The following is a 26,420-nucleotide window of genomic DNA, read 5'->3' as shown; positions in this document are numbered from 1 at the left end:
CCAATGAAATGCCCCTTCCATTATCTGTCCCTGTTTTGGAGATAGAAAGAAAAAAGCATCTGGAAAGTGTTTTCCCCATATATAGCTCTAATGTCAGCAGAGTGTTACTTATATCTAGTAATCTGCACCATTTATACATTAGCGCACAGTTATTTCCTTTCCTTGCTTTTCCTTGAGAATTTGGCCGAATATTATCAAAGTCAAACAGAGTAAAAACTTTTGTTTTCTCTCTTTTTTTTTACTTTATAGCAATAGTTTTTGTTCCCCAGCATATGCTTTTGAAGTATTGCTTTATTAAAGTCCACAGCAGTCCATTGAGTTTAATAAGAGTAGCTGGACCAGGGGTGTCCAAACTCGGTCCTGGAGGGCCGGTGTCCTTCATATTTTAATTCCAATCCCAATTAAACACCTGAACCAGCTAATCAAGCTCTGTCTAGGTCTACGCCAAATTTTCAGGCAGGTGTTTTGAAGGAAGTTGGAGATAAACTATGCAGAACACTGGCCCGCCAGGACCTGGTTTAGACACCCCTGAGCTAGAGAATCGCTTTCATGTTAGGAGGATCGCCCTCTGCCACTAAAACTGAAATTAATTCCGATACCATCTCTTACTCGTACACACGACTAATTTAGCTTATTCAAGTCACCTATAGCACATGTTTTTGGACTGTGGGGTGAACAGGAGCAACTGACCCAGCCAGGGCTCGAACCAGTGACCTTCTTGCTGTGAGGCGACAGTGCTAACCACTGAGCCACCGTGTCACCCCACAGTATTTACTTTTAACTCAAAATTAGGTTATTTGTTTCATGAAAATGAACATCTTCAGCATTGGATTGCAGCAAAGCTGACATTATATAAAACCAGCTATAAAAGATTTGTTGGTATATAGTGCTAGAATAGGTCGTTTGAATAAGTAGGAGGATAGAATTTAAAGAATTGTTTTTTTTTAGATTACAATTAATTTAATTTCAGGTTACAGTTCAACAGAATGCAAGGAAAGAAATGTTTGAAGCCGGTGTAATTGTGGGTAAAAGTGGCTAATTGCCTGTGGTGAGGACTGAGAATACATAAAATAAAGTAACATTCCTTGAACAACTGGGCTCATTTTACAGCGGTTAAAATATAATGCAAACGGACTCTAAATCGGGGACTGCCTAAAAGGGTGAGAAACATTTCTCTTTCTCACGTTGCATACTAGCGAAGAAAAAAAGAAAAAAATGGACAACACATCCTGAAACATGCAACAGCATTTCCCTTCTTGGATAAAACGAACCTTACAAGCGTGCCAAGAGCCCTGCCAGTGTGCCTTCAAGGAAGAAGGAAATAGCCAATTGAATTCCAACAGAACCTTCAACATTTCCAGATATCATAAGCATTGTGTTTAAACAGATCCGAAGTTTAATTTATCATTCACTGATGGAAATGCCACCACTTTCATTTGAGCCAACATGAACTGTTAGAATTAATTTATGTTGTATTGGAAATTTAAATAATAAGCAAATACAGTGGGGGAAAAAAGTATTGTACGTGACAATTTTTCTCAGAAAATATATTTCTAAAGGTGCCGTTGACTTGAAAATTTTAAACAGATATTGGTAATGACCAAAGAAATCCATATGTGCAAAACAAAACTATTTACTTTACTAATGAAGTTATGCATAATAAAATGAAATGACACAGAGAAAAAGTATAGAACACACGAAGAAAGGGAGCTGTAGAAAGGCAGTGAAAGACCAGACAGCAGCTGAAATATCTCAGTAGTTCTTCACAAACCCTCTGCTTTTCGTCGCTGTAAATGAATATTAGCTGCGTCAGGCCAACCTCTACATTACCAGGATGATGAAGATGAAACCAGGGTGGACATTTCAGCAAGACAATGATTCAAAACACAGCCAAGGAAACGCTCGAATGCCTTTCAGAGAATCATGCTGTAGAATGGCCCAGCCAATCCCCTGACTTGAATCAATAGAAAATACAAAATAAAGATCAGATTTGAAAGACGAGACCCACAGAACCATCAAGATTTTTACTCTTTTGAAGTGTGTGAAAAACATCTTTAAGCTGCCATCACAAAAAAAGCCTTTTATATAAAGTGTTAAATACATTTCTGTAGTTCTGTACTTTTTCTTTGTGTCATTCAATAATTATTACACAACTCTTTTGCCCAATTTTTTTGTTTTATTTTTTGTTTGTTTGTATTTTTACCAAAATCTGGTTCAATTCCACATCAACAGCTCCTTTACAAATATTATTCCCAGGAAAAAAACATGACGTGTTCAATATCTCCCCCACTCTATCGGGCATTATCAGCTCAGCTCGTGTTTCTCTGTGCATAACATCTTTCTTTTTTTATGCTTTGGTTTCACAACATAGCCGTGAGCCAATGATCCACAGACTGCATTGCATTCTTTATTTTACTTCCAAACACTTCCATTGCACAACTCACAACCACTCACGCTTGCAAAAGACGACCCTGGTTATCATTGAGGCAATTATACGGTTAATTATTTTGAGAAGTAATTGCTTTGTTTTGGGCCTCATAAAAACGATCTGATCCAATATACAAAAGGTTAAGAGGGACATATGGTAGGTAAGTACCCCCCAAAAAAATGAGTGTTTTCAAATTATTGTGATGAATATCCATGAATACATTGTTTTTTTTTTACATAGGTAGAATATTAGGTAATAACATCTTGTCATCAAGGGATAGAGCATTGTCAAATTGTTATTTTGAAGCTTGTTTTGCTGTTACTAATAGATTGGCCCCTTTGGACGGATAAGCAAGATTTTGCAAGACTTTATCCATGTAATAGCCCAGACAATACTTCATTGAGAAATCATTACAGTCTAGAATCATGTGACTTTAGTGTACAAATAACTATAAAATGAATCAAGTATGCAATATATTCAACCAAAATATTACTGAAAATTGCATATGGTCCAAAAACGAAAGGGCTCGTTTAAAAAAAATGGAAAAATGAACCCAACAGGATACATTTCAGTGTATGGATCAATAAATATCGCACTAAAAGCTGTATTAAACTTTTATTGTTTTGATGCTTCTCATCCTATATTATATTTGCTATACAGACTTTCTCTGATATTTACCTAATAAATATTGGATTCTGAGAGACATTAGATGAACAAATCAGAGGTCTCTTACAAATGTCATTCTTGTAAAATTGTGAATGAACGAATGAATGCTGGGTTTTTGATTCTAATTCATGGTTCAATTTTATTGGAAGACGGTATGTGATTTCAGCCATGTGTACTGTTGTATTTTAGGCATACCCTAAAAAAAGGTTTGGAAATCTTAAAGTATAATAAATACATTACACACATTTACCACAACATTGCCTCAGTAGATCGCTTGGATTTGTCTTTCATTTAACCACCCTATTTAATTCATTTCAACACACTATAAATTAGGGTGTAGAGTATCTCAATACAAAATAAGTGGATTATGAACACGATCTGAATTAAAGAGATATTTCACCCAAACATGAATATTTACTCACTTTTTTTGCTTCTGTTGAAGAAAAAAAATAGATATTTAAAGAATGTTGGAAACTGGAAGGGGCTGCACGGTGGTGCAGTGGGTAGTATGTTCACCTCACAGCAAGAAGATCGCTGGTTAGAGCCTCAGCTGGGTCAGTTGGCATTTCTGTGTGGAGTTTGAATGTTCTCACCGTGTTTGCGTGGGTTTCCTCCGGGGGCTCCGGTTTCCCCCACAGTCTAAAGACATGTGGTATAGGTGAATTGGGTACGCTAAAATTGTCCGTAGTGTGTGTGAATGAGTGTCTATGGGTGTTTCCCAGTGATGGGTTGCAGCTGGAAGGGCATCCGTTGCGTAAAACATATGCTGGATAAGTTGGCGGTTGATTCCGCTATGGTGACCCCAGATTAAATAAGGGACTAAGTTAAAAAGAAAATGAATAAATGGAAACTGGAAGCAACTGACATCCATAGTAGAAAAAGCCCCATAGAAATCAATGGCTGCATACATGCAATGGCAACATTCTTCCAAATATCTTCGTTTGTGTTTAACAGAAGAAACTCAAACAGGATTGAAACAAAAGTGTAATTATTTCACAGTTACCTGAACTTTTGTTTTTGAGTGAACTATCCCTTTAAAATATTTATTTACCCCATGCTTACTTGCTATGGATCTGATCGATACACTTTGGAAGAAAAGCATGAGGTAAACTTTAGTGCAACACAGTTACATAATCAAACTGTTGAAAACATGCCAGTGGAACTAAAGAGCTCTCTGCTGCCATCTCCTTGTGTCAAGTCATGTGACACATAAACTAGTCATGCTTACCAACAGATGGAGCTATAGAGTAAGAAACACACACCATGATGCTGGAGGTGTGTTGGATTTACTCTGCAAGCTCTACATCTTAAAATCTACTGCAACTCATATAAAATACAATTTAAAAAACTGTCCCTGCTCTTTGATCTCCTTCAATAATAATCGTTACATTCAGATACATCACCATGCTTAAGACTGTTACATCTATTTCCACTTTACCAATATCCTACTACGCAACAAAACACCCAATATAGGCAATGTTTTAAAGGGGGTTTGATACTGAATGGCAAAAATATTGTAGAAATCTAAACAGTTACTATCAATCTATGAGGTACCAGAGAGCAATTGTCTTTCGAAGTGTTGCCATGTGCGTACAAAGACACTAAAGTTCTTCATCATTGATTTATGAACTTCAACAGTACTGTCAGAGTCAGTCAGAGTTCTCATCATTGCTGGAGTTGGACAGCAATGGACATTCTGGCCTCCTGCTCAAACTGCTCCTTTTCCTCCTCCGTCCAAACTTCCTCAGCCTGCGCCGGATGATGTCTACAAACGACACTCTTTGATAAGCCTTTCATCAATGATGGGATTAAATATGAAACACTTGGAGGAACTTGTGTACTTACCACCCACATTGTCATAGTCTTGCTGGTTGTCGTGCCAGTAGAGGCTGGTGGAGGGCTGACAGTGGCGATAGAGGCGCGTGTGGAGCACAGACAGAGTGAGAAGCACTAAGATGAAACCCACCGCTCCTGCTGCCCACACAGCCTCATCCGTACGAGGAATGGGAATTCTTTCTCCCCTTATCGACCCCTCTATATGATTAGAGTCCGGGACGCCACACTGTCCAAACTCACCGCATTCAGATTCAGACGTCTGTGCCTTCGTGTCAGTCTTAATGCGATGCTTCTTACCTTCTGTTTTCTTGTGCGTTTTTCTGTCTGTTGGGTATTTTTGTCTTTCAGTGACTTTGTTTAACTGTTGTTCAGTTGTTTTTGTGTGATTGTTAGCACTTTCTTCACGTTGCTCAGAGTCCTTGGCTGAACCGTGAGGTTGTGTAACAGTTTGTATTGTATTATTTTGTGAGAGTGTGTCTGTATGGTTCAGTTTTGCATTGTCTGTGCTGATAAGTTTGACGTTTTCTTTCCGTTCCGCATCCTCTGAGGCTTGCTTGAGGACCATCCTGGTCTTTCTGGTTCTCCGTTCTCCTTTGAGACTGAGAATCCCCATGCAGCAGCTTTTCAGAGACTGGCGTTGAAAGAAACAGTGAGCATGCAAGGTTAGGACACGTATTTTTATTTACATAAACTGACTAAATTGTCCTGATTTATTTATTTTTGGCCTCTTTCACCTTTAATCTCTCCACTCTGGACATCTCTTGGCTGGTGTTCACTGCTTTGTGCACAGCTGGTTTTGTCAAATACAGATTGTACTTTGCTCCGTGGCTTGTACTGACTGGAGTAATATTAGGAGAAATAGAAAGCAGCCAATCGCAAACTCTAAGTGTGATACGAGTCATCTCTAGTGAGCGACCCCAGGAGACCACAGCTAAAGGCTGTCAGAAAGATAACAGACATGAGATGTTTGTTAGAATTCGTGCTTTTTATATGTAGAAGCACATTAGGTGACGCATCAGGCATTTTGTATTTCAACTTCATCACAGGAATACATCTGAGTAGTGTATATTAAAACACTTTAAAGCCCCGGTCAGATCACAGGATTTTCATTGTCGGTTTCGGAAGTCACTATGTCAGATTATGCTGTTTTTTTTCTTGATAAAATCTTGACTAGTCGTGGGTGAGAAATGTGCCAGACTACACGTTCTTTTACGATCAGTCATCCCATGATGTCTACGACCAGTGTTATTTCCCAAAGCAGTCACAAGTGTTGTTCTAACAATATTACCTTATCTCAATTTCAATTTTTTGAATCTTATTTTAATCTCAGTATACACTGATGCTTGCTGACAACTAGGCTGCATTCTTTAAAGGCATTCATTAGGACATTGAAAGGATCAAACTTATGATTGCTTTTTAATATTAAAAGATTTTCTTTAAAAACTAATTGTATACTTTCCTGCCAATGTTATTAAACACTCCCTAGCCTGAACTTGCCAGTGAGACTAGATTTTCTATGGAGCGGAACAAATCATCACCGCACAGTTGCGCAGAGAACGGGCACAAACAAACTATTTAATAATTAGTATATTTTTCTTGGAAAAAATATCTTTTAAAAACGAATTTTGTTTGGTATAACTTGTGTCTTATTTCGAATGTACTTTTTGTTGGTCAGTTAACAACTAGATAAAAAAGAATAACGAATAACCTTTGAGGTGAAGTGCTTCAAAACTGCTTCAGCGCCAAAACACGAGAATAATCTAGCGTAAATAAAATTAAAGTGAAATATTCACAGTTTCAGATAAGCCTATATTAAACTGTTTCCGCTATTAATGACAAATTTGAATGAGCAGGAAATGCTTTTACAATGTATTCACAGCACTAAACATGTTCCCAGATTACCACGAAAGAACAAACTCTGTTAGAAGGATGAGAGAACTCAGAAACTGGTTGTGAGAATGGAGATGTCTGCATATTTGTGCCAGTCTGTCAAATAAAATAGCTTAAAACACCTTAATATTTTAGAAAAATTGTTATAGTTTGCATTACCAATGATGGATCATATCCGCCCGTGACCCACCCATAGTAAATATGCAGAGTATTTTTTGATTACCTGACCGGCACATTAACGGCAGCACCTGTTGAGATAACCAAGATATTATGGGCTTCTATTACATAGTGTCACCCACATGACGCAACTCGTCGTGAAGCACGAGAAAAAAATTAAGCATGCTAGACTTTCTGCGATGGTATTGTGAGGCCTTGCAGGCATGGTATCGGTTGTCGTGAACTGTCCCCCATTACACAATAAGACACGATTCAATCTTGTGTCACGATGCTCATTTGTCGTTTACGAATCCCCACGACACCCTATGTCAAAGAAATCATGCCAAAATTGTGTGATCTGACCAGGGCTTAAGGTGCATAATAGGTTTGCATAATAAATGAACATATATTAATGATGAACGATTGTATACTTAAAAAGAAATAAACATTGTGTAAAAAAAAACAATCCATTGATAAATTATAGACATATTTAGTGAAATATAGTGATACAATCAGAACAAAATATACTGGTAATTATGTGTGGTAGAATAAAATAAAAACAGGTCATATATTGCTATTTGCATTAAAATAAGTACATTCTGATATATAAATAAATTAGTATTTGCGTTAAAATCAAAACTTTAACTTTTCCTAATCCACACGATGACTCCACAACCCTTCAGTGTCGAGCAGTGGTCTGAACACCTGCGTTACATGATGTGAATGGTGATGCGTGTGACTCACTCTGTGTTGGCTGAGCCACGGGTTAGGTGTGAGGATGTAATGAGACAGACATGAGTGCGCCAACACTGCCAGACTCCTGCGAGCTTCCGCTGAGACACACGGGTGATACAGAAACACCAGGCCTCCATTCTGTCAAAAAACACATCACGCTCGGTACTAATGTTCGAAATTAGCTTCATTAAAGAGATAGCTCACACAAAAATGTACGTTCATTTAATCATCCGAAAATCATTTAATCATCCACCACTAGTTCCAAAACAGTTTATCTTTCGTTGAACACAGCGGAAGATATTCTGAATGTTGGGCAAAAAAATAGCCATTGACCTCCAGTGTTTTTCATGCCTACTGAGGATTCTTCATAATATTTTCCTTTATGTTCAACAGAAGAAACAACTTTATCAAAACTTAAATAAAAGTTTAGAACCATGTGCGTGCGAGTAAAGGTGAACTATCCCTTTAACAGGTTTACAGATATAAATACTGTGATAGTGGATTACTTTGAGGTTGTTTAGCCAGCGTTGAGGAGGGCAGTAGATGTACTCTCCACTCTCTGCCTCTACAGGCCGATAATCCCCACTGGAAAAAAATATTAGATGAGAAATTGATAACGCACAACTAAACACATATATGAAGACAGGGATGGATTTTTCTTTACATGAATGACCTCTGATTCTGTGAATCAAACATGACCAGTGCCATCAGTGTAGCAGGGTTGGTGCAGGTTTCACCAAGACAAATTTAAGACTTTTAAAAACCTTTTTAAGACCATTATGAATGAAATCTTAGACTAACACTAAGGCGCTAAAGGTTTAACGCTATAACACGAAGGATTTTTTTGTAATGGCCAGTGGAAAATATTTTTACTTGCCCCATTAATATTCAAACACTTCAATTCAAACATTAATTTCTGAACACATACTTAGAAACAAATGTTGTGGGAAGAAAGAGAATTAAACCAAATTGGTAAATCGAGTTTAACTTTTGCTAAACGTTTTCTTTTTTTAAGATGGATTGCTGGTTGTACCGATTGAGTAACTTTACATTGCCAAAGATAAATTAAGACCTGTCTAATATGATTTTAAACCTACAACACCATATTACAGTGAATGTAAGACTTTTTAAGACCCCGCAGATACCCTAATGTAATCCAATTTTCTGAAGCATTGATTCCTATGAGCAGTCTCTTATAATAATAATAATTCCTTATATTTATATAGCGCTTTTCTGGACACTCAAAGCACTTTACACATTGGGGGGTGGGGGGGATCTCCTCATCCACCAGCAGTGTGTAGCATCCACCTGGATGATGCGACAGCAGCCATAATGCACCAGACCGCACACCAGCTGATTGGTGGAGAGGAGACAAAGTGAGCCAATTATGATATGGGGATGGTTAGGAGGCCATGATGGACAGAGGCCAGTGGAGAAATTTGGCCAGGTTACCAGTGTTAAACCCCTACTCTTTTTCAAGGGATTTTTAATGACCACAGAGAGTCAGGATCCTGGGACCTCGGTTTAACGTCTCATCCAAAAGACAGCACTCACGAAGCAGTGTAGAGTGCCCTTCACTATACTGGGGCATTAAGACCCACACAGACCGCAGGTTGAGCACCCCCCGCCTAGTCTCACTAACACCCCTTCCAGCAGCAACCTAGCTTTCCCATGTGGTCTCATATTCAGGTACTGACCAGGCACAGCCTTGCTAAGCTTCAGTGGGCGACCATGTGAGAGTTGCAGAGAGCTAGCAGCCGGCTGCAGAATATTGCTAAATAAAAACATACAATGTGATCGGTGTAGTCTAGTATCTGCACTAATGATGCATATGAGCCTGTTAAGATGTTTAAGATGATTTTTTGAACAAATGACAGTTCATATTAATGTATCAAAAACATACATCGTGAACAATATTGTTTAATTTCTGAAATGATTTGTATATGCCATATTTCTTTTCTAAAATAAAGACACACACTGTAATAATAGTTGTAGTTTGATTTCAAACAGATGACTATTATGAGCTAGTTCTCGAAACATATAAGCCATTTAACGTACATTGTACATAAAACGTACATTGTAATGAGTGTAGCTTAATATCTAAATGAACAACTCTAAAACTGAGTGATAAAATATTATTTTTAACGTTGTCTCTACATTTCCTTGAAATTTTTAGCAGTCTATGATGAGTTTCTAGTATTTATTTATTCAACCATGGTGAACATACAGCAAGTAAAGGCTCTATGCTTTTGCACTTCATTTCAGACAACACCGCTAGAATCAGGTTTCCATGGTGCATGACAAAACTACATATTCTGTGCAACTGCCACAAGGGGGCGTATTTCAACAATCGTGTCCAAATCCGCAGTGGAAAGGCGGTTTTATGAGTGGTAATCAGTGGTCCAATTTTCATTCATTTTCCTTCGGCTTAGTCCCTTTATTAATCAGGGTCGCCACAGTGGAATGAACCGACAACTTATCCAGCATATGTTTTATGCAGCGGATGCCCTTCCAGCCGTAACCCAGTACTGGGAAACACCTATACACTCTCACATTCACACACTATGGCAAAATTAGTTTATTCAATTCACCTATAGCGCATGTCTGTGGGGGAAACCAGGGCACCCTGTGGAAACCCAAAAGAACACAGGGAGAACATGCAAACTCCACACAGAAAAGCCAACTGGCGCAGCCGGGGCTTGACCTAGAGACCTTCTTGCTGTGAGACAACAGTGCTAACCACTGAGCCACCACGTAGCTAGTCCAATTTTAAAACAAATAACTCATATAAACCTTTTTTGTGAATAAAAATAAGTAATTAATAATGATTGTAGTTCAATTTCTTAATGAATGACTTTTATGAGCCGTGTACTACAGAAAAAGGCACCTCTGCCAGATTATGTCTCCCCTCATTTGTCAGTATACAGGTAAGGTTAGAATTAGGTGTAGGGTAGGGTTAGGTGTTGTAGGGGCAAACAGGTAGCAGATTCAGTCATTCATTTTCGGCTTAGTCCCTTTATTAATCTGGGGTTGCCACAGCGGAATGAACCGCCAACTTATCCAGCATATGTTTTATGCAGCAGATGCCCCTCTAGCTGCAACCCATCCATACACACTCTTTCACACACATACACTACGGACAATTTAGCTTACACAATTCACCGATAGCGCATGTTTTTGGACTTGTGGGCCCGGAGAAAACCCACGCCAACATAGGGAGAACATGCAAACTTCACACAGAAATGCCTTACTGACCCAGCCGGGGCTCGAACCAGCGACCTTCTTGCTGTGAGGCAATTGTGCTACCCACTGCACCACCGTGCTATCCTTTTTCAGCATTATGCTGCTAAATTTAATCTATAATCCATGAACACCATGTTCAGAATAGTCAGATATTCAGAGATCGAAAATATATAGAACAATCAATTTCAATGGACTTTGGAATTAACGACTCATATGAGCAAATACTTTTTAGATGAATTAAAAACATATAATCATTACAGTCCAATTTTCAAACAAATTATTCATTAGAGCTGGCGTTTTTGTGATTAAAAACATGCAGCATGCCTAGTGTAGTCTGATTTGCTAACAAATCATTCCTGACCCAGTTGAGAGACTACAAATTGTGTTACGAAAATCGATATGAAAGCACAGTAGTAAAGAGGAATCAGAACTGGAACCGGATCTAATTCTTTACAATTCCCTGTCCTAAATGAAATGAAGAGATAAGGAATAACAGATGAAGGATCTGAGCGTGTCTTAACTTACTGGGTGGGTAAGCTCTCATTGTATTTAATAGGTGTGTCCATACAAATGTAATCAGATGCCTGCACAGGACAAAAGTCAAGAGTTACATGACACTTACTAATACTTATATTAGATACTATAATTAGCTCATTTAATGCTATTTAAATCAAAACTTCATTATTTAATAGGTCAAGAGTAAACAGTGTTGCCAACATAATTATTATCTTTACCCCAACAGTGTGAATTGTGTCAATATCAGGAACATTCTGCAATGACAAAAATAAACACCTGTCAGTCACAGATTTATCATCAGCGTGTTTATGACTTGTATTGTTCAATATGAATGCAGCATATTTTACCAGCTGAGACTGTGGCCAGAGCTCTTGACAGAGAAGCTCTTCAGGTCCTGGTAGGTCCGTGACCAAATTTGTCTAATAAAAAAAATAAATAAATAAATAAAAAAAAATCGCAGATAATCTCTTGGTTATCATAATTTATACCAAAACATCACAGTTTACGTAAGAAGAATATAAAGAATATGAATATATACAAATGGGTAAATCATAATTTAATGTACTTTCCCAAATATGGATAATCGGCAAGCATACAGAACAAGTAGACATATTTTGGCTTTAGAGTAAATAGATTTAGATGAAGACTGTAATAGCAAGATTGCAACTGTAACTACTTGCCGAGTACTTCTCAATTATTACAATTTTGAGTGAATGTAACGAGGCAAATACTAATGTTTACCTTGCCATTGTCGCAGAGTCTGGATGGGCAGCATCGTGTCACACAAAGACAAATCAATCCTGACAGGAAAACCACTTGTCGACCCATGTCTTTATCCGAGTTAAATACATTCGGTACGGTAAGGTTTGCTGTATCTCTGTCTCTGCCACATAATCACAGCAATCGACAGGACTTTAAAAATGCAAATATCCGTGTCAAATATCCGAGTCTGACGATCCATGCTGAGCTTTCACTATTGGAAAGTCAGGTTTTAAACTTTCGAAACCGCAAGTTAATCTCGTTCGGTTTACAATTTACAGGGAATGCCATGGCGATCCGCAGTAAAGCATTACATATCCGTCAGAGATGTTTTTAAATCCTACTTTAAGTCTTGAGTTCCTTTGTTAACTTTTGATGTTTATCTGTTGATAAGTTGGAAGTCTTCAATCGGAAAATAGCGAGCTGTAAGCACAAATACAGCTTCAATGCACGCACACGTCCTCTGTTTACGATGGTGAGCACAGCCTGAGAGCGCGTTAACCTCATACAATAATGTAAGCAGTGTTCGCAAATCTTAAGGGAATACATAAATTTGACTACGGCGGCTCACGTGGATCATAACTCGTTTTCAACCTTTAGGACTCATTGACGTCATAGACACCAACTAGGAACTGTCTGTAATCTGTATCCATAAAAAAGTAATCCGTATCCATCTGTCTATATGTATACACTAAGATTTTTTCCATGTAATTTAGCTACAATTTATTTCTATTAGTTACATCTGGCATAAAATAGTTAACCACATGAAATGCATTTACTGGCGGCCATGGGCTGCATCATAATGCTTGTTGACACAACAGTACGAAAGTGCACTGACAGCATAAATTCAGTCAAACTTCAGGAACATATCAAACTGTCAATAATCAATATTTTCACGCAGAAGAGATGAAAAGACACACCTTTTAATAAGGCTAACTAAAAATTAGAAAGATATTAAAGGGCACCTATGAAAATCATCTTTTGTAAACTGCTTGGACAGAACTTGTAGTGTAGGTATAGTGTTTCCACTGTCATATTGGAGAGATAGAAACACAATAGGCCCAATCCCAATTCTATTTTTGTACCCCTACCCCAAGGCCCTTAAAACAGAGTGTGAATGGCTTCAAAATTTACCCTTAAGAAATGGGACAACACTACAACACCTGCACACCATCAAGGCATATATCATGTTAATATAACGATCTAATGTGGCAATAAGATCGTAACTGTACTGTGTATTTACACCGTGGCCATATTCATTATGTAAACACACAAAAACAACATTAACATTATACCAGACACTGTAAATGCTCATTCCCAGCCAATAGACTTTTCTGACAGGTATTCAAGTGTCATCAAGTGTCAGAATGTTGTGGGACTGCTATACAGGAGTTTTTGTATTGTGGATTATAGATAGTGAAATCTAGCGTTTTTTAACGTGGTTATGAATGTATTAAAACATATGCTACACTCTCAGAAATAAAGGCACGTGAGTTGTCACAGGGGTGGTACCTTTTCAAAAGAATAAATTTTTACCTAAAAGGTCCATATTAATACTTCAAGGGTACATATTACCGGTAGTCCCTAAAAAGTACAAAAATTTTCATCTTATATTTTTTAGGTACTAATATATACTTTTGAGGTACCAATATGGACCCTTTAAATACAAATGTGTATCTTTTGAAAAGGTACCACCCCAGTGACAGCTCATGTACCTTTATTTCAGAGAGTATAGTTTGTTGTAAAAATTTGTAATAATGACAAAAAAAATACTAATTAGTGGATCTCCTTACCTCCGTGTGCAGTCGTTGTGGATGGTGTATACTGGGAAATTTTCTTACCCCTTGGATTTGAGTGTGGTCCTGAAAAATCTCAGTTCGAAGAGCTATGTACCCCTTGCCCTTAGCCCTACATCTTCAAGCTAAAGTGAATTGGGACACCTCTACACCTTCACGTGAAAACGAGGGGGTAAGAAGAATGCCTAAGGGGTAGAATTGGGTGTCCCTTTTTTTTTATTTACTGAGGTTAAAATAGGATCCAATAGGATCCTCCCATTTTGAGGCCCACAGCAATGTGACGTAGGAGTGTGGTTTTCCCTGCTGATTGAATTGATTGACAGGTGTCATGTCTCCATGATAGCATGTTTACACATGTCTACAGAACATTTTTTGGAAAGAAACTGCGATTAAGTGAAGTTTCACAAACTAATTTCGAGAGGAGCACGTGATATGATTGACTGCAGCTGGTCACCCATATACAATCATTAGTTAGCCAATCAGATCAATCCAAACTCACTATAAGTAGCCTAGCTAAAACTACTTCCTTACCCTAGTTTTCCGAAGAAACCCCCCATCCACCCCTTCTCCCCCTTTCCTCCTTTACCACGGGGAGCTCTCGAGAACCACCTGATCTCGTACTCCCGTTACATGCTCTATCAACCAGGAGCCCTGGGCTCAACTATCTCCGAGCTCAGGGTTCTCTCCTGGGACAGCATGCCAAACCTGCTAACATTTGTCAAACAATATCTAAGTGTGAACTCTTGAAAACATGTTACAACTCTCTGTGATAAGCTGCACCTCAAAAATATATTTAGTTTAAAACGTTTTAAAACCAGAGCATGTTTGTAATAAAGCGAGTAAAATCACCATGTCATTCTTAACCGCTATAATCACCACTGCCGAATGGTGTCAGTAAACGCGTGAGAGTCATTGTTTCAAAAAGGCTTGAATAAACTCCTCCACAAATACGTCAAATAAACTTACTTGGTATTTTTGACCTTATTTCAGCTTCATCCAAATGTGTCTCTATTGCTGACGGCTGTTTATCTGACGTTAGTGATAGGTCGTTCTTGAACAATTCGTTCATTTTGAACAAATCTTTTATGTGAATCAAGAACAATGAGTCCTGTCTGGGAGGGATTCCTTCATTTGCGCATGCACACATTTGTGCGGGTGGAGGAGATTAGTTCATTTTTCGAGTCATATTGGGTTTGAATCATTTATCACGTGAAAGACAGAAGCCAATCATATGCAGTCAGAGCCGGAAAAAGAATTGATCCCTTCATCTCACGAGTCCTCGGATTTTGAGTCATCTCTTTACATGCTGTCACATGATGAACGAACGATTAAAAAAAAAACCAAGACTCAAAAAAAGGTGAACTAATCATGGGTGTTTCCGTCTCAGACTGTATGCATTGGTTAAGCTTATATGAGACTGTCAGTGTCAAGTGAACAAACGACGAGTAGCATTCTAGTTTTCACTTGTTTGTATTGTGATCAACGTTTGGGCTAGTTGTAGATGAGTTTGGAAGCATCTCGGAACATTTAATGTTATTTTGGCAAATTGAACGAAATGACTCGTTCATTCGAAAAGATTCGTTCATTTCGATGAACGAGACTCAAAGCTCCAAGTCAGTAAAATGATCCGAACTTCCCTTCACTATCTGACATAGTGCATGAGAAGCAGACACGCACGTGGGAACGGTGGGCGGGGAGAATAAGCTTATTCGGATTTAAAGCCACAGGCTATGAAAACAGCAACAGTATACTCGGACGCTAAAATGGGCAGATTCTGGAGGCTATAATGCATTATCTGATAGGTATTTTCAGCTGAAACTTTACAGACACATTCTGGAGACACCAAAGGCTTATCTTACATCTTCTATAGAGGTAAAATAGGTGCCCTTTATGACACATAATTCCATAATTTTCTATTATGTTATATTAGCATCAGAAATATTTGTAAAATATACACCATGTACCGTTCCCCCATATCTCACAGTTTTGCTAATGATAGTGTGTACCTATTGAAGAGTGCAGCCTGAAACATTATTTATTTCTGTAATATTTCATTTTTTTGGTGTTCTCTGGTTACAAATAAATATGTTGGACCATTTTTGACCAATCACGATACTACAAAAATTACTTCATTTATATCAAAGAGATGAATACTGGTATTTCTAAAGATTATATTATCTTAGACATATCTCCTACATAATTGATCAAAATCTCTCATTGATATTATAAATATTGAAAATGGACCTGAAATTCAACAAGAGTATAGTGATTTTAAATGTGTTATTGGGGTTAAAAGAAATCTCCACTTGAAATGAGATCAGCGACACTGCTGAAACAAACAGCTTAGATGGAGCTGCTAATTATAACACGTTAAAAAAAAAAAGTCCGACATAATGTTGTACTAAATTTACTTTTATTACAGTGGATCCTCTGACCAGCGTTCCTCCATCAACACAACAGTAATTACAGAACAGAAAAAATAGTTTATTTATCCCTAGACTTTTGTTTTCTCGGATTCATGAATACTTTAATACAATTTCAAGCCATTTATTCTGTATTTTTAAACTTTTGTATAATCTTTTTAGACATTCAATAACATGATACACGATCTATACATTTTGATACAGGTTACATATGAGTTATAGTGGTGATGCTGAGCCAGAGGACAATGTGTGCCTGTGAAACGCCAAACTAACTTACCGTTTTAAAACAATTCGGTATGCGGTAGGTTAGTATGGCATCTCAAGCACAGCGAATGAATACTGATGTTCTTTACAAGAAATGTAGCCCTTCCCTGTAGACCAGCCCCTCTCTATCGCTCCCCGTTTCATTTCTTTGTAGTGTTGGCGATAGGAGTGTTCAGGTCTATCACAACCAAAATAACCATCACTCTTTCAGAGCCTGTCAACAGGAGAGGAGACAATGCAGTAGTGACCGGGCTTGGCAGCTGTGGGATGGCACAGTGTTTGACCAGAGGTTGAACCTCCATTATTTAGAAAATAGGTTTGCATTTCATTCTAGTATTTCTCATATATCAGTATTACTTACATATCCACTAAATTCAGTCAGTAGGACAAGTTTAAAACTAGGATAAAGTCAAAAATAAAATGTGTAAATTAAATCGGTGGCAGGTATGACAAATAAAAACCACAATTATGAGCAATGCCAAACAAATGCAAACAGCCCTCAACCCAAATCTATTAAAAAACCATCATTTGATGGTAACGAAAATCTAAATGACCTATGTGAGGGTATCTTTCCAAAGTATACTTCAGTTTTTATAGGTGCATGATGGCCACGTAGTGTATATACAACACAGATTTTTGTCATCAGAACAGTAGACAAGTTCGAAAGGTCATTGGAGCAAAAAAATCTTCAAATGAAACGTGAAGTTTACCAGCAAGCACAACAGCCAATGAAATTGTATTTGAGACTATATTTGTATATGTGATGTACACAATTTTCATGTTTATTTGTGAAGAATGTTGTGATGGTATACTGGTGTGTGTTTATGCAAACATCAGACGCTATATGGTCTTACATAAAAATGTCCACCTCTAACTGTGCATGTCAATGCACAATAAAACGCATTTAAAAAGTTCAACTGTACTGACATAATCAAATCTGACAATCAAATCTCACACACTGGCATGGCTTGGTCAGTGAAGGGGGTTCCAGATGTTTCAAACTCAACGGGTGGGGCCTTTGGCTCCATTTGAACACCACTGTCCCCATTCCAATGAAGCTGAAAATGAACTGAAGCTGAATATATCTTGCCAAGCAATCACCACGTGAAATCGAAACTTTGACTGACAAATTGTGCGGCAAAACAGCTTGTGAAACTTTTTTTGACAAAATATCTTGGCAGGGCCAATTTAAATGCAAAAAGCCTAGATTCAATTACCCCCAAGGGAGTCATGGCTATCTTCACCCCTCAGAGTTCTGGCGTTGGGGTAAAAACCAGAATCACCTGGCCTCACCAGACTAGACCAGGCTGATCATGCTAGGATGGGGCCCAAGAGGGCTACTGAGTTTCAGTTCTTAAGACTCCTGCCTTACTGAGGTATGTTTGATGAGGTTCTGATTTTTCTGCACCAATAACCTTTCAATTTTGCACTACATAGTTTGCACACAAACTGCCATTTAACATTTACAAGAAATGAAGAACAAAAGCAACTTACTGAAGACAGCAAAAAAAAAAAAAAAAGAGCATGTGTAAGGGAACTATAGATATCCGCAACTCTACTGTAAACAAGTAAAAATTCAATCAACTTTACTAAGAAGAGGACAGGCAGTGGACAAGGATGAATCTCTCTAGTCTGAACATACAAGAGCCATACATGATGCATTCACACCATCTTCTAATTACCATAATTTTGAGAGACATTGTGGCTAAATTAATTCAGAAAAGCAGTCCAGCCACAACTCTTCAAAAATTCCCAATTTATAAGTTGTAATTATGACTTATAATAGTACAATAGTATAAACAACTTGAGATCTTCACCTCCTCAGGACAAGACATGAATGCACCAACACTTTTCAAAGTTGTGGTTTTTACTGCACGTATATATGCCAACATATGCACAAACACTGAAGTATACTTTGGACTTTAAAACCGAAATATTTGTTTACATTTTTTTGTGCGCCTTAAATAGCTGCACCTTCTGACATTCACATGAATCGAGGGTTCAGAATAAAGGCGGTGAGAAAACAAGGACTGCTCCTGTGATCGACAGACAGATTTTCTAATAAAAATGGAAACACAAAGTGTGCAGAGGTGACGTGTAAACACACACTACTCCCTGAAGTTCAACTCTGAGGCCTCAGAGCCCCGAGGCTCCTTGTACACAGGCCAATAACCACCTTTAAAAGCGCAAGGTACTTAGTTTACAATTCTTAATTGTTTTTTTTAAACCTTTTGTCTATATGCAGAGAATCTGGATGGGGAAACCGTACTCCACCATCAATTTAGTTCATTTCTATATATTTTTAAATCTATATATTTTAAAATCAAATATACAATATGAACACTCTCCCCAGATGACGACTCTAGAGTTAGGTACACTTTATACTTGCTCTTTCACATTAGAGCTGGATCCATTTGGTAATAAGGGTGTAGGGGTCAGAAGTCACACATGATCTTTTGGGGAAAGTGGGATATTAAGGAAAAGGAGAGAGTTTTGTCTTCACCAATGATTGCACAATGGAAACAGAGGGGCGAGGGGTAACGTTGTACTCCATCAGAAGTGTTAAAGCGTGAGTAAAAATTTCACAAGGATGAGTCAGTCATCACAACTCCTGCAGTTGAAGTAAAGCAAACCAACTAGACAAACTCGCTTGGGGAGGGGAAGTTAGCTTGAAAAATCCCCCCCAAAAAAGTGCATTCAGGCATCCTTGCGTCGAAACGCTGGATCCAGGTGAAGCTTGGCGTGAAGTGATGGCAGAGGGGGAGAGTGAGGGCAGGCAGGGGCATCGGCAGCACAGCTCATATCCTCATAATACTGGGAACTGACACCTGTGGCACAGAAGACAGAAACAGAGCGGGGGAGGGGAAGAGGAAAAGATCCCTGCATGTTTTAAAAGGAAATTCTAGTCTTGGACTTGGCCTTCTCAGTTGCTTTTAAACAGCCAATGAATAGTGTTTTTGGCTGTTAAATCTTTGGGGCAGCTATTGATTTAATAAAATATAAGTACTTCATAAACTGACACCGTTGAGCAAACGTTTGGACACATATGACTGAAAGCAAGATGTACCTCATTAAGTTGGCTTGGAGTATTTGGCCATTAATATTTCTAAAGAGCGAGAAATTCAAAGAGATTTTACTCAAAAACAGTAGACTGCATGTCTGGGAGTTTGATTCATTTCTCGAAATTAAACTCATGAAATCAAGATATTCAACGAAAAATTAAAACAGTCGTTGCATGGCAAATGTCTCTAATATTTTTGTAAACATAATTATTTATATGTAATGCTAAATATTTTTGATCATGTACATGTAGTGAAAATATAAAGTGTGAAAGCATTTTTAGCATTGGCATTAAAATTTTAATAATACATCTAAATCAACTTGGCACAAGCTGTTTAGTTGAAATAATGCTACTCTCCTTTGAAATACACTACCATTCAAAAGTTTGAGATTAGTCATTTTTTTAAAATAGAAAATTAGGAGCAAGAGGAAACATTAAATTAATCAAAACAGAAAAGACTTCAGAAAAGCGCTGTTGTTTTTGAAAATCTATTCATCAAAATATCCAAACAGCAATTGTGGCATTACAGCTTCCATTCTGCAAATAACAGCACTCGGCCAGCCTCTTCACCCTTGTGTATTAGTCCACCCACATACAGCTACAAGCAGAGGACACTCTACAGGTTGACTAATATTGCAGCTGTTGGACAATCTAATGTACTTTTGAGGCAATTTAGTGGAGAATGTAGTTGTTTAGATTGCAACTATGCAGTTTATTTATAAGTATAGTGTCGCTAGTGAGAGACAGTATGTCGATTGACGATGTTCATCCACAAGATGGCTACAGAGACCGCATAATAAGCCCCAAGACAAAAACAGCGTAATTTCTAACTACAGCCCAGGCTGGATTAACCAATGGGCACTTGGGGCCCCTGTGAGAGGGGAAAATAGAGATTTTGAAGTGTCTATTTAGGCTAAGTTCAAATAGCGCACAAACATGTTGAGTGATTCCCGCCCAGCACCGTTTGATTGACAGGGACAACATAACTAAAGAGTGCAACAGATAGCAGCGCGAGTAGCGTAGTTCATAAAGTGAATGGCAACATGCTTTGACTCGATCGATCATGAACCCGGTTCAAATCCAGTGTCTGATAAACACGTTCTTCTTTTTCCCCCACTACATATCAGATTTTGCCTACTCTTCATCATGAAGACAAGTAGGTATCATTATTAAGTGTGTCTATTATGGAAGACTCAGATTCATAGAACTGGATTGGAGAGGTGTTATATCCAAATCATATGCATTATAAGTTTAAAGAAGCTATACATTAAAAATACCCTTAAATATAAATTTTTAGTACTGCTTCAGTGAAATTTAACAAGTATATTCAAATCCATTAATTTTCACATGTTGTTTTAGTAATTTTTTTTTTCAAAGTGTGCTTTGAATGCTTTAAAAATAAGTTAAAACATTGTAGATTAGAAATATATGTACTGTATATCATTTATTTAAAAAATGCGTGCAATACTTTATAGATTAATTTCATTAAAAAAATATTATATTAATCTTATTTTTTAATTCAACTATAGGGGGGGCCAGGTAGGGGGCCTACAAGACATTGTGCCAAGGGGCCTCTGAATTATTAACACGGGCCTGACTACAGCTGATCAAATCATTATTAAACAGGTATATGACTTTCGATCTCTCTCTTTTTAATGTTGTAATGCTGTAATTATGCCATAGTAATATTATTGTGATCTCCCGATAGCAACAGAGAAATACTGGAAAATCTCTGTAGACTGATGGCATTTCATGCCGTTCAGCCTCATAATCTTAAAATGTGAGCAAAATCACCCGTTTTGTCATCACATCACTAGATATTACGCTAAACAATACTAGCTCTAAAGTGACGTTTGTGAATGAGGAATGGTTTCTGCTGTTCTGACGTCAGCTGCAGATGTGGATGAGTGGTGGAAGAAAGTAGTTCCTCTTACAAAAGGGTTTTGAGACTCTCCGTGTTTGATTTTCTTCTCGATACACACGATAATGTCATCAAACTGTGGTATAAACGCAATATCACACTCGTACAAATCCGATAGGGCTGTATATCATCATTGGTGGGACACCACGCCTCCCATCCGTGCCGATATACAGCCACATCACAACGCTACTTGTGTGATATTGCTAATTTATATATACATATATTTGAATTTCTAAAAGATGATTTGACACTGTAGATGATGGCAATTCATATATATATTCCATTTAAAAATAACATGAAAAAAAAAATCTCTTTGGAAGAAATAAATATAAAAATCTGACTCAAAACATTTGAATGGTTGTAAATAGCTAGTAAACTGTATCAGTTAAAATATAGAAATATTACTAGTAAAAAAATAAGCTGCGAATGTGTCCAAACATTTGACTAAGCACTGTTTGCGGTTTAGTGTGTCATGAGACCAGATCAAGAGTGTTTTGCCTTTTTCTGTCAAGTGTCACATAAGAAAGCCTGCTGTCATGATCTTCAGAGAAAAAGAGAGAAAGCTGTTCAACATGACCCTACAGTCTGTTACATTACATTCCCACAGTGTCAACAACATAACACAAACCTGACGAAGGACAGAGTACATTCAGGCAGGTTCTGCATTCATTTCCTTCACAATGATACTGTACCAAAACAGTCAACAAATTCACATCTACCACTTCCTTAAAATGACCACACAAATTTTTTAAGAGTATCAGTAAGCATATACTCAACATCCACCACTGGACAGTTTTACGCCTACATTAGTTGCTTTTTTTTTTATAGTTGAGAATGCTTGTAAAATATTCTTTTAAACACAACACACTAACATAAAGTGCTTCTGCTTGGCAGCTATTAAAAGGCACCTCAAAAGTTGAACACAAGTTTAGCATTATACAAAGTGGGATAATATAGCTCATCTTTAGGTGTTCAAAATGGAGTCCTAAATGGACACATTAACTTAGGGAAATATGATTTAACTATACATTTTGGGTAATTGTTTTTTAAGCTACATGAAAACATTCACTTGGCATGTCTATAACACATTCAAGGCACTGAACATATATATCTGATATTTTTAAGCTGGCATTGCACTTTCAAAACATCACATGTGATGAATAATCAAAAAAGCACCACATCTAAGCGAGTCTGGACGCCTGATCCAGATGAAAGCTGGCTGAGCTAGAGAAATAAAGGGTGTATCGAAGGCTGAAACAACTGAAGTCAGGTTATCTGCCTAATGCAAGCACAAACTAAAAAAAGAAAGGACTGTATGCTGGAGATATGAACCGATTTGTGCTTGATGGCTCGGTTCAAAATGCAAAAACACAGCCTCACTGACCTATACCTGACGACTAAACAAATGACAAAATGGTCAAGTATTTTCCGATGAAAATAAAAAAGGAAATGTGTCTTTTTTCACATTACTTTCTGCAAAAATACAGTACTTAATGCAAGAAAACCCCTAGTTTATCTCTGCAACTGAATCATCCAACTTAAATATCTGAACTCAACACATTGGCCGGCTTTCTTCCCATCACATATACTCATGTCTTAGTTTTTTTTTTTTTTTTCTTAAGCCCAAATGTTTTTCCTAAGAGCATGACAGCAGGCTTGTATTCGTACATCATAATTTATATACAAAAATATTATGAATTATGGCCATCATCCCCTTTAAATCTCCTTTTGGTTCATGAATCCACACTTTATGTGGACTACTGCTAAAGCAATAAATATCTAGATTTATTTATTTATATATATTTCACTATCATTTAAGCATTATAGGAATCTCATCAAGCGAGCTTTAAGTGAAGCTAGTGTTTTAGACTCTGCACGGTCATGAAAAACGCTTCATGCAAAGTTGGAAAACCTTTAGACCTGAGTGATATTTACTATCGTTTACATGCAAATCTGCATGTCGGAAAGTTAACGGAACGAAAGAGAGGGAAAAGAGAAGAGGATAAAAGAGTGCAGTTAGCTCTGCTCTCTGTGCCAGTTTTTAGTGTGTGCCAGTGCGTTCCCCTACCCTGTGTGTATGCATGTGTGTGTGCAGGGTTGGCACAAACGCACTGGTGTTTATGTATAGGACAGGTGTGAACCGTTGGATATCTGAGATGTGATGCTGGTGCTCCTACTCATGCCCTGCTCAGTGCGCCCCGCTGAGGTGGTCCTCCTAAGCGCCTGGGGGCTGTTTCGCATCCCTACGCTGCTTTTTGGCATGGCCCCCGGAGGCCCTGAGGAGGAGTGGCCCCACGGAGGAAGCCCACTTCCTGGGATGGCTTGGCCCCAGGCCTGCTGAACCTGTGCTCCTCCCTGACTGGGGTGGTAGTGGTGACCACCCCCCGAACCAGCGCTGCTGCCCCACTGTGTCCCCTGAGAGCCGTCTGAGTGATGCTGATGAGGCATCCAACTGGCCGGGGCCCCAGGAAAGCTGTGGCTCAGGCCCTCAGGAGAAATGTTGGCCAAGACCATGTTGCTGAAGCCCAAGCGCATGCTTTCCGAGTCGAAGGCCTCGATCTCTCTGGCCTGCCGCTCCAGCAGGCTGCGGATGCGCTCCGTACGCTCGGTCTGCAGGGTCAACATCTCCTCTTCGATCTGGGAGACAGACCAGTTTAATTATTAACATGCTTTTAAAAAGCTTAAATGTATAGTGGCTCCAAAAAGCATTTGGATACTTAAGAGCGAATTAAATATGAATGGTATTGAATAAATATCAAATAACAGGTTTTAAAATTGACAGAACAATCAAATGTCTGGCTAACATTAAATTAATTATCTAAATACACTTGGAGTGTTCTGTGTAACTGGGATGTTATATGTAATGCATTAAAGTAAAATAGTTATCCTCATAAAAATGTCTGTATAATTAAATCTGAGTCTAACATTAAATCAGATTCAGATGCAAAACCCTCTAAATCCATCAGACCTCTTTTTTTGTAAATGATCATTTTCTATCAGGCTCTTAAATTTAGGTTAAGAAGTTTCATTTTATATGTAATCATAAAGTTATTAGCTGGTAAATAAAATAACTTTTTTCTTAATTCTTTGTTTTTTTTACAAGGTAAATTTTCTTTTGCGTCAAAACCAGCTAAATCCACTTGTGCTTTTTTTTTTTTGGCAAAAACCTCTAAATTCGCCTATTGGGACAAGACAGTGTAATTAGTTGAAAAATTACTAAAGATGCAATTAGAAATTATTTTTCCAAACATAAAACACATTACACAAATGACCTAAAATCAAACACAGATAAATCTGTCAAGTAAGTGGCGGTTCATTCCTCTGTAGTAACCCCTAATAAATCAGGGACTAAGCAGAAGGAAAATGAATGAATGAAATCTGTCAAGTAAGTTCATTAATCAGTAACATTAAAACTGACATTAATTAAATCTTAACGATTTGTTGTCATTTCTGATATTTGGAATTCAGATTTAAAATGTAAACATTGCAAATATTGTAATAAGCTTGTTAGATTCAAATAATGTAGTGTAAAACATTGTGAAACATCAATATCTGTTAATTGTCCATTAATATAATAAGCTTATCAGACATATAGGTAGTATGCAGTAATATAAATAAAGTATAGTTTTATACATTATATTTGTCTTTTAAAAAATAGCTTACATAAGCAGAAAAAACACAAGGTGGGTCTACTGGGCAAAAAAGGGATGTCTCTCAGACACTTTTAAAAGCTGTCATTCATTCATCCACACCATACTCAAGATCTTGGTCTCTTTTTCATCTCTTGTTTATCTTCATAGCATTTAGGGATAAAGGTATGGCATCTTAACCTTGTCTTTCTTGAAACAGTGTTGCCGTTTAATGTATAGTACATTGGACTCATTCAAAGTAGCGTCACTGTGCAAAAAACGTTATGAATGCATGCTACACTTCCAACTGTACAGTGTGTTTTCTTTTCCTTATAATGCACAGAGTTTTGAGGTAAGAGACGTTTTCATTTGCCATTCACTGACAGTCAGACAGGCTCATATAATTCATCAAACTCTATCTTTTAAAATCTAAATCAGAGGCGGAATAAAACAATCTCCTTCTGATTGGTTCTCTGGATATTGCGGCTTTTGCTGTCAAAGGCAAGTGGCGTTTAGAGGCTTTTGCAAACAAACAGTTACTTCTGAATAGACGAATGCTGGGATTTACATGATTTGAAACTAAAATATTTGTTGAACATGTACTACGTGCCTAAAGCATTCGCTCAATGTCATTAGCTCATTTTTGGCGGAAGTGACATTTAGCTGCTTAAAAATAAAATAATTGTCCTGATAAAATGTTTTCCCAAACAGTTTTTCCAGTACTTTTGCAGAAGTGAAAAAATAAAATAAAAATAACAAACAATAAAAAATATATAAAATGCTTTTGCTTAAGCAATTTAGCCTTTTTGTTGGTGACATTAGACCAGAACAGCCCTATTAAACAATTATAGAAAAAAAAAGGTGAAAAACATGAAAGTGGTGATGTGTTTAAGCGAATCTGAAGGACCTTGGTCTCCAGCAGGGCCCTCCTCAGGGACACTCTCTGCTCCAGCTCTTTCCTTTCTCGCTCCTGCTGTGCGTCCGTCTGCATCTTGATCTTACTCTGATAGGCATTTAACAGCTCCAACTCCTGCTGCAGCTGCATCCTCAGCACCTGACACTCCGCCTCCTGAGCCTCGTCCAGACGCAGCTGAGAA

General features: G+C 37.8%; 2 protein-coding genes across 2 annotated transcripts in view; both read right to left on the bottom strand.

Annotated features, from left to right (window-relative positions):
* Positions 1 to 4,065: 4,065 nt before the first annotated feature.
* On the bottom strand, positions 4,066 to 12,763 carry tp53i13 (tumor protein p53 inducible protein 13). The gene is made up of 9 exons (XM_056474221.1): positions 12,212 to 12,763; positions 11,818 to 11,889; positions 11,689 to 11,724; positions 11,480 to 11,538; positions 8,218 to 8,296; positions 7,721 to 7,849; positions 5,665 to 5,868; positions 4,940 to 5,561; positions 4,066 to 4,859 (listed from the first exon to the last, which is right to left on the bottom strand). Exons 1-9 carry the CDS (start codon positions 12,296 to 12,298, stop codon positions 4,744 to 4,746), a joined length of 1,404 nt encoding a protein of 467 aa, XP_056330196.1. The 5' UTR covers positions 12,299 to 12,763; the 3' UTR covers positions 4,066 to 4,743.
* Positions 12,764 to 16,421: 3,658 nt separating this feature from the next.
* The window catches only part of taok1a (TAO kinase 1a), a 38,081-nt gene continuing 28,082 nt past the window's right edge, over positions 16,422 to 26,420 (bottom strand). The window contains exons 19-20 of the mRNA XM_056474440.1: positions 26,231 to 26,413; positions 16,422 to 24,331 (exon numbers count right to left, since the gene is read on the bottom strand). Coding sequence (XP_056330415.1) covers positions 23,813 to 24,331; positions 26,231 to 26,413 — 702 coding nt within the window. The 3' untranslated portion in view covers positions 16,422 to 23,812. The remainder of the gene's footprint in view (positions 24,332 to 26,230; positions 26,414 to 26,420) is intronic.

This window comes from Danio aesculapii, chromosome 15, assembly GCF_903798145.1.
Source record: "Danio aesculapii chromosome 15, fDanAes4.1, whole genome shotgun sequence".
Lineage (NCBI taxonomy): Eukaryota > Metazoa > Chordata > Actinopteri > Cypriniformes > Danionidae > Danio > Danio aesculapii.
The sequence above is the reverse complement of the archived record's forward strand: the minus strand, read 5'-3'. Positions and strand labels throughout refer to the sequence as shown.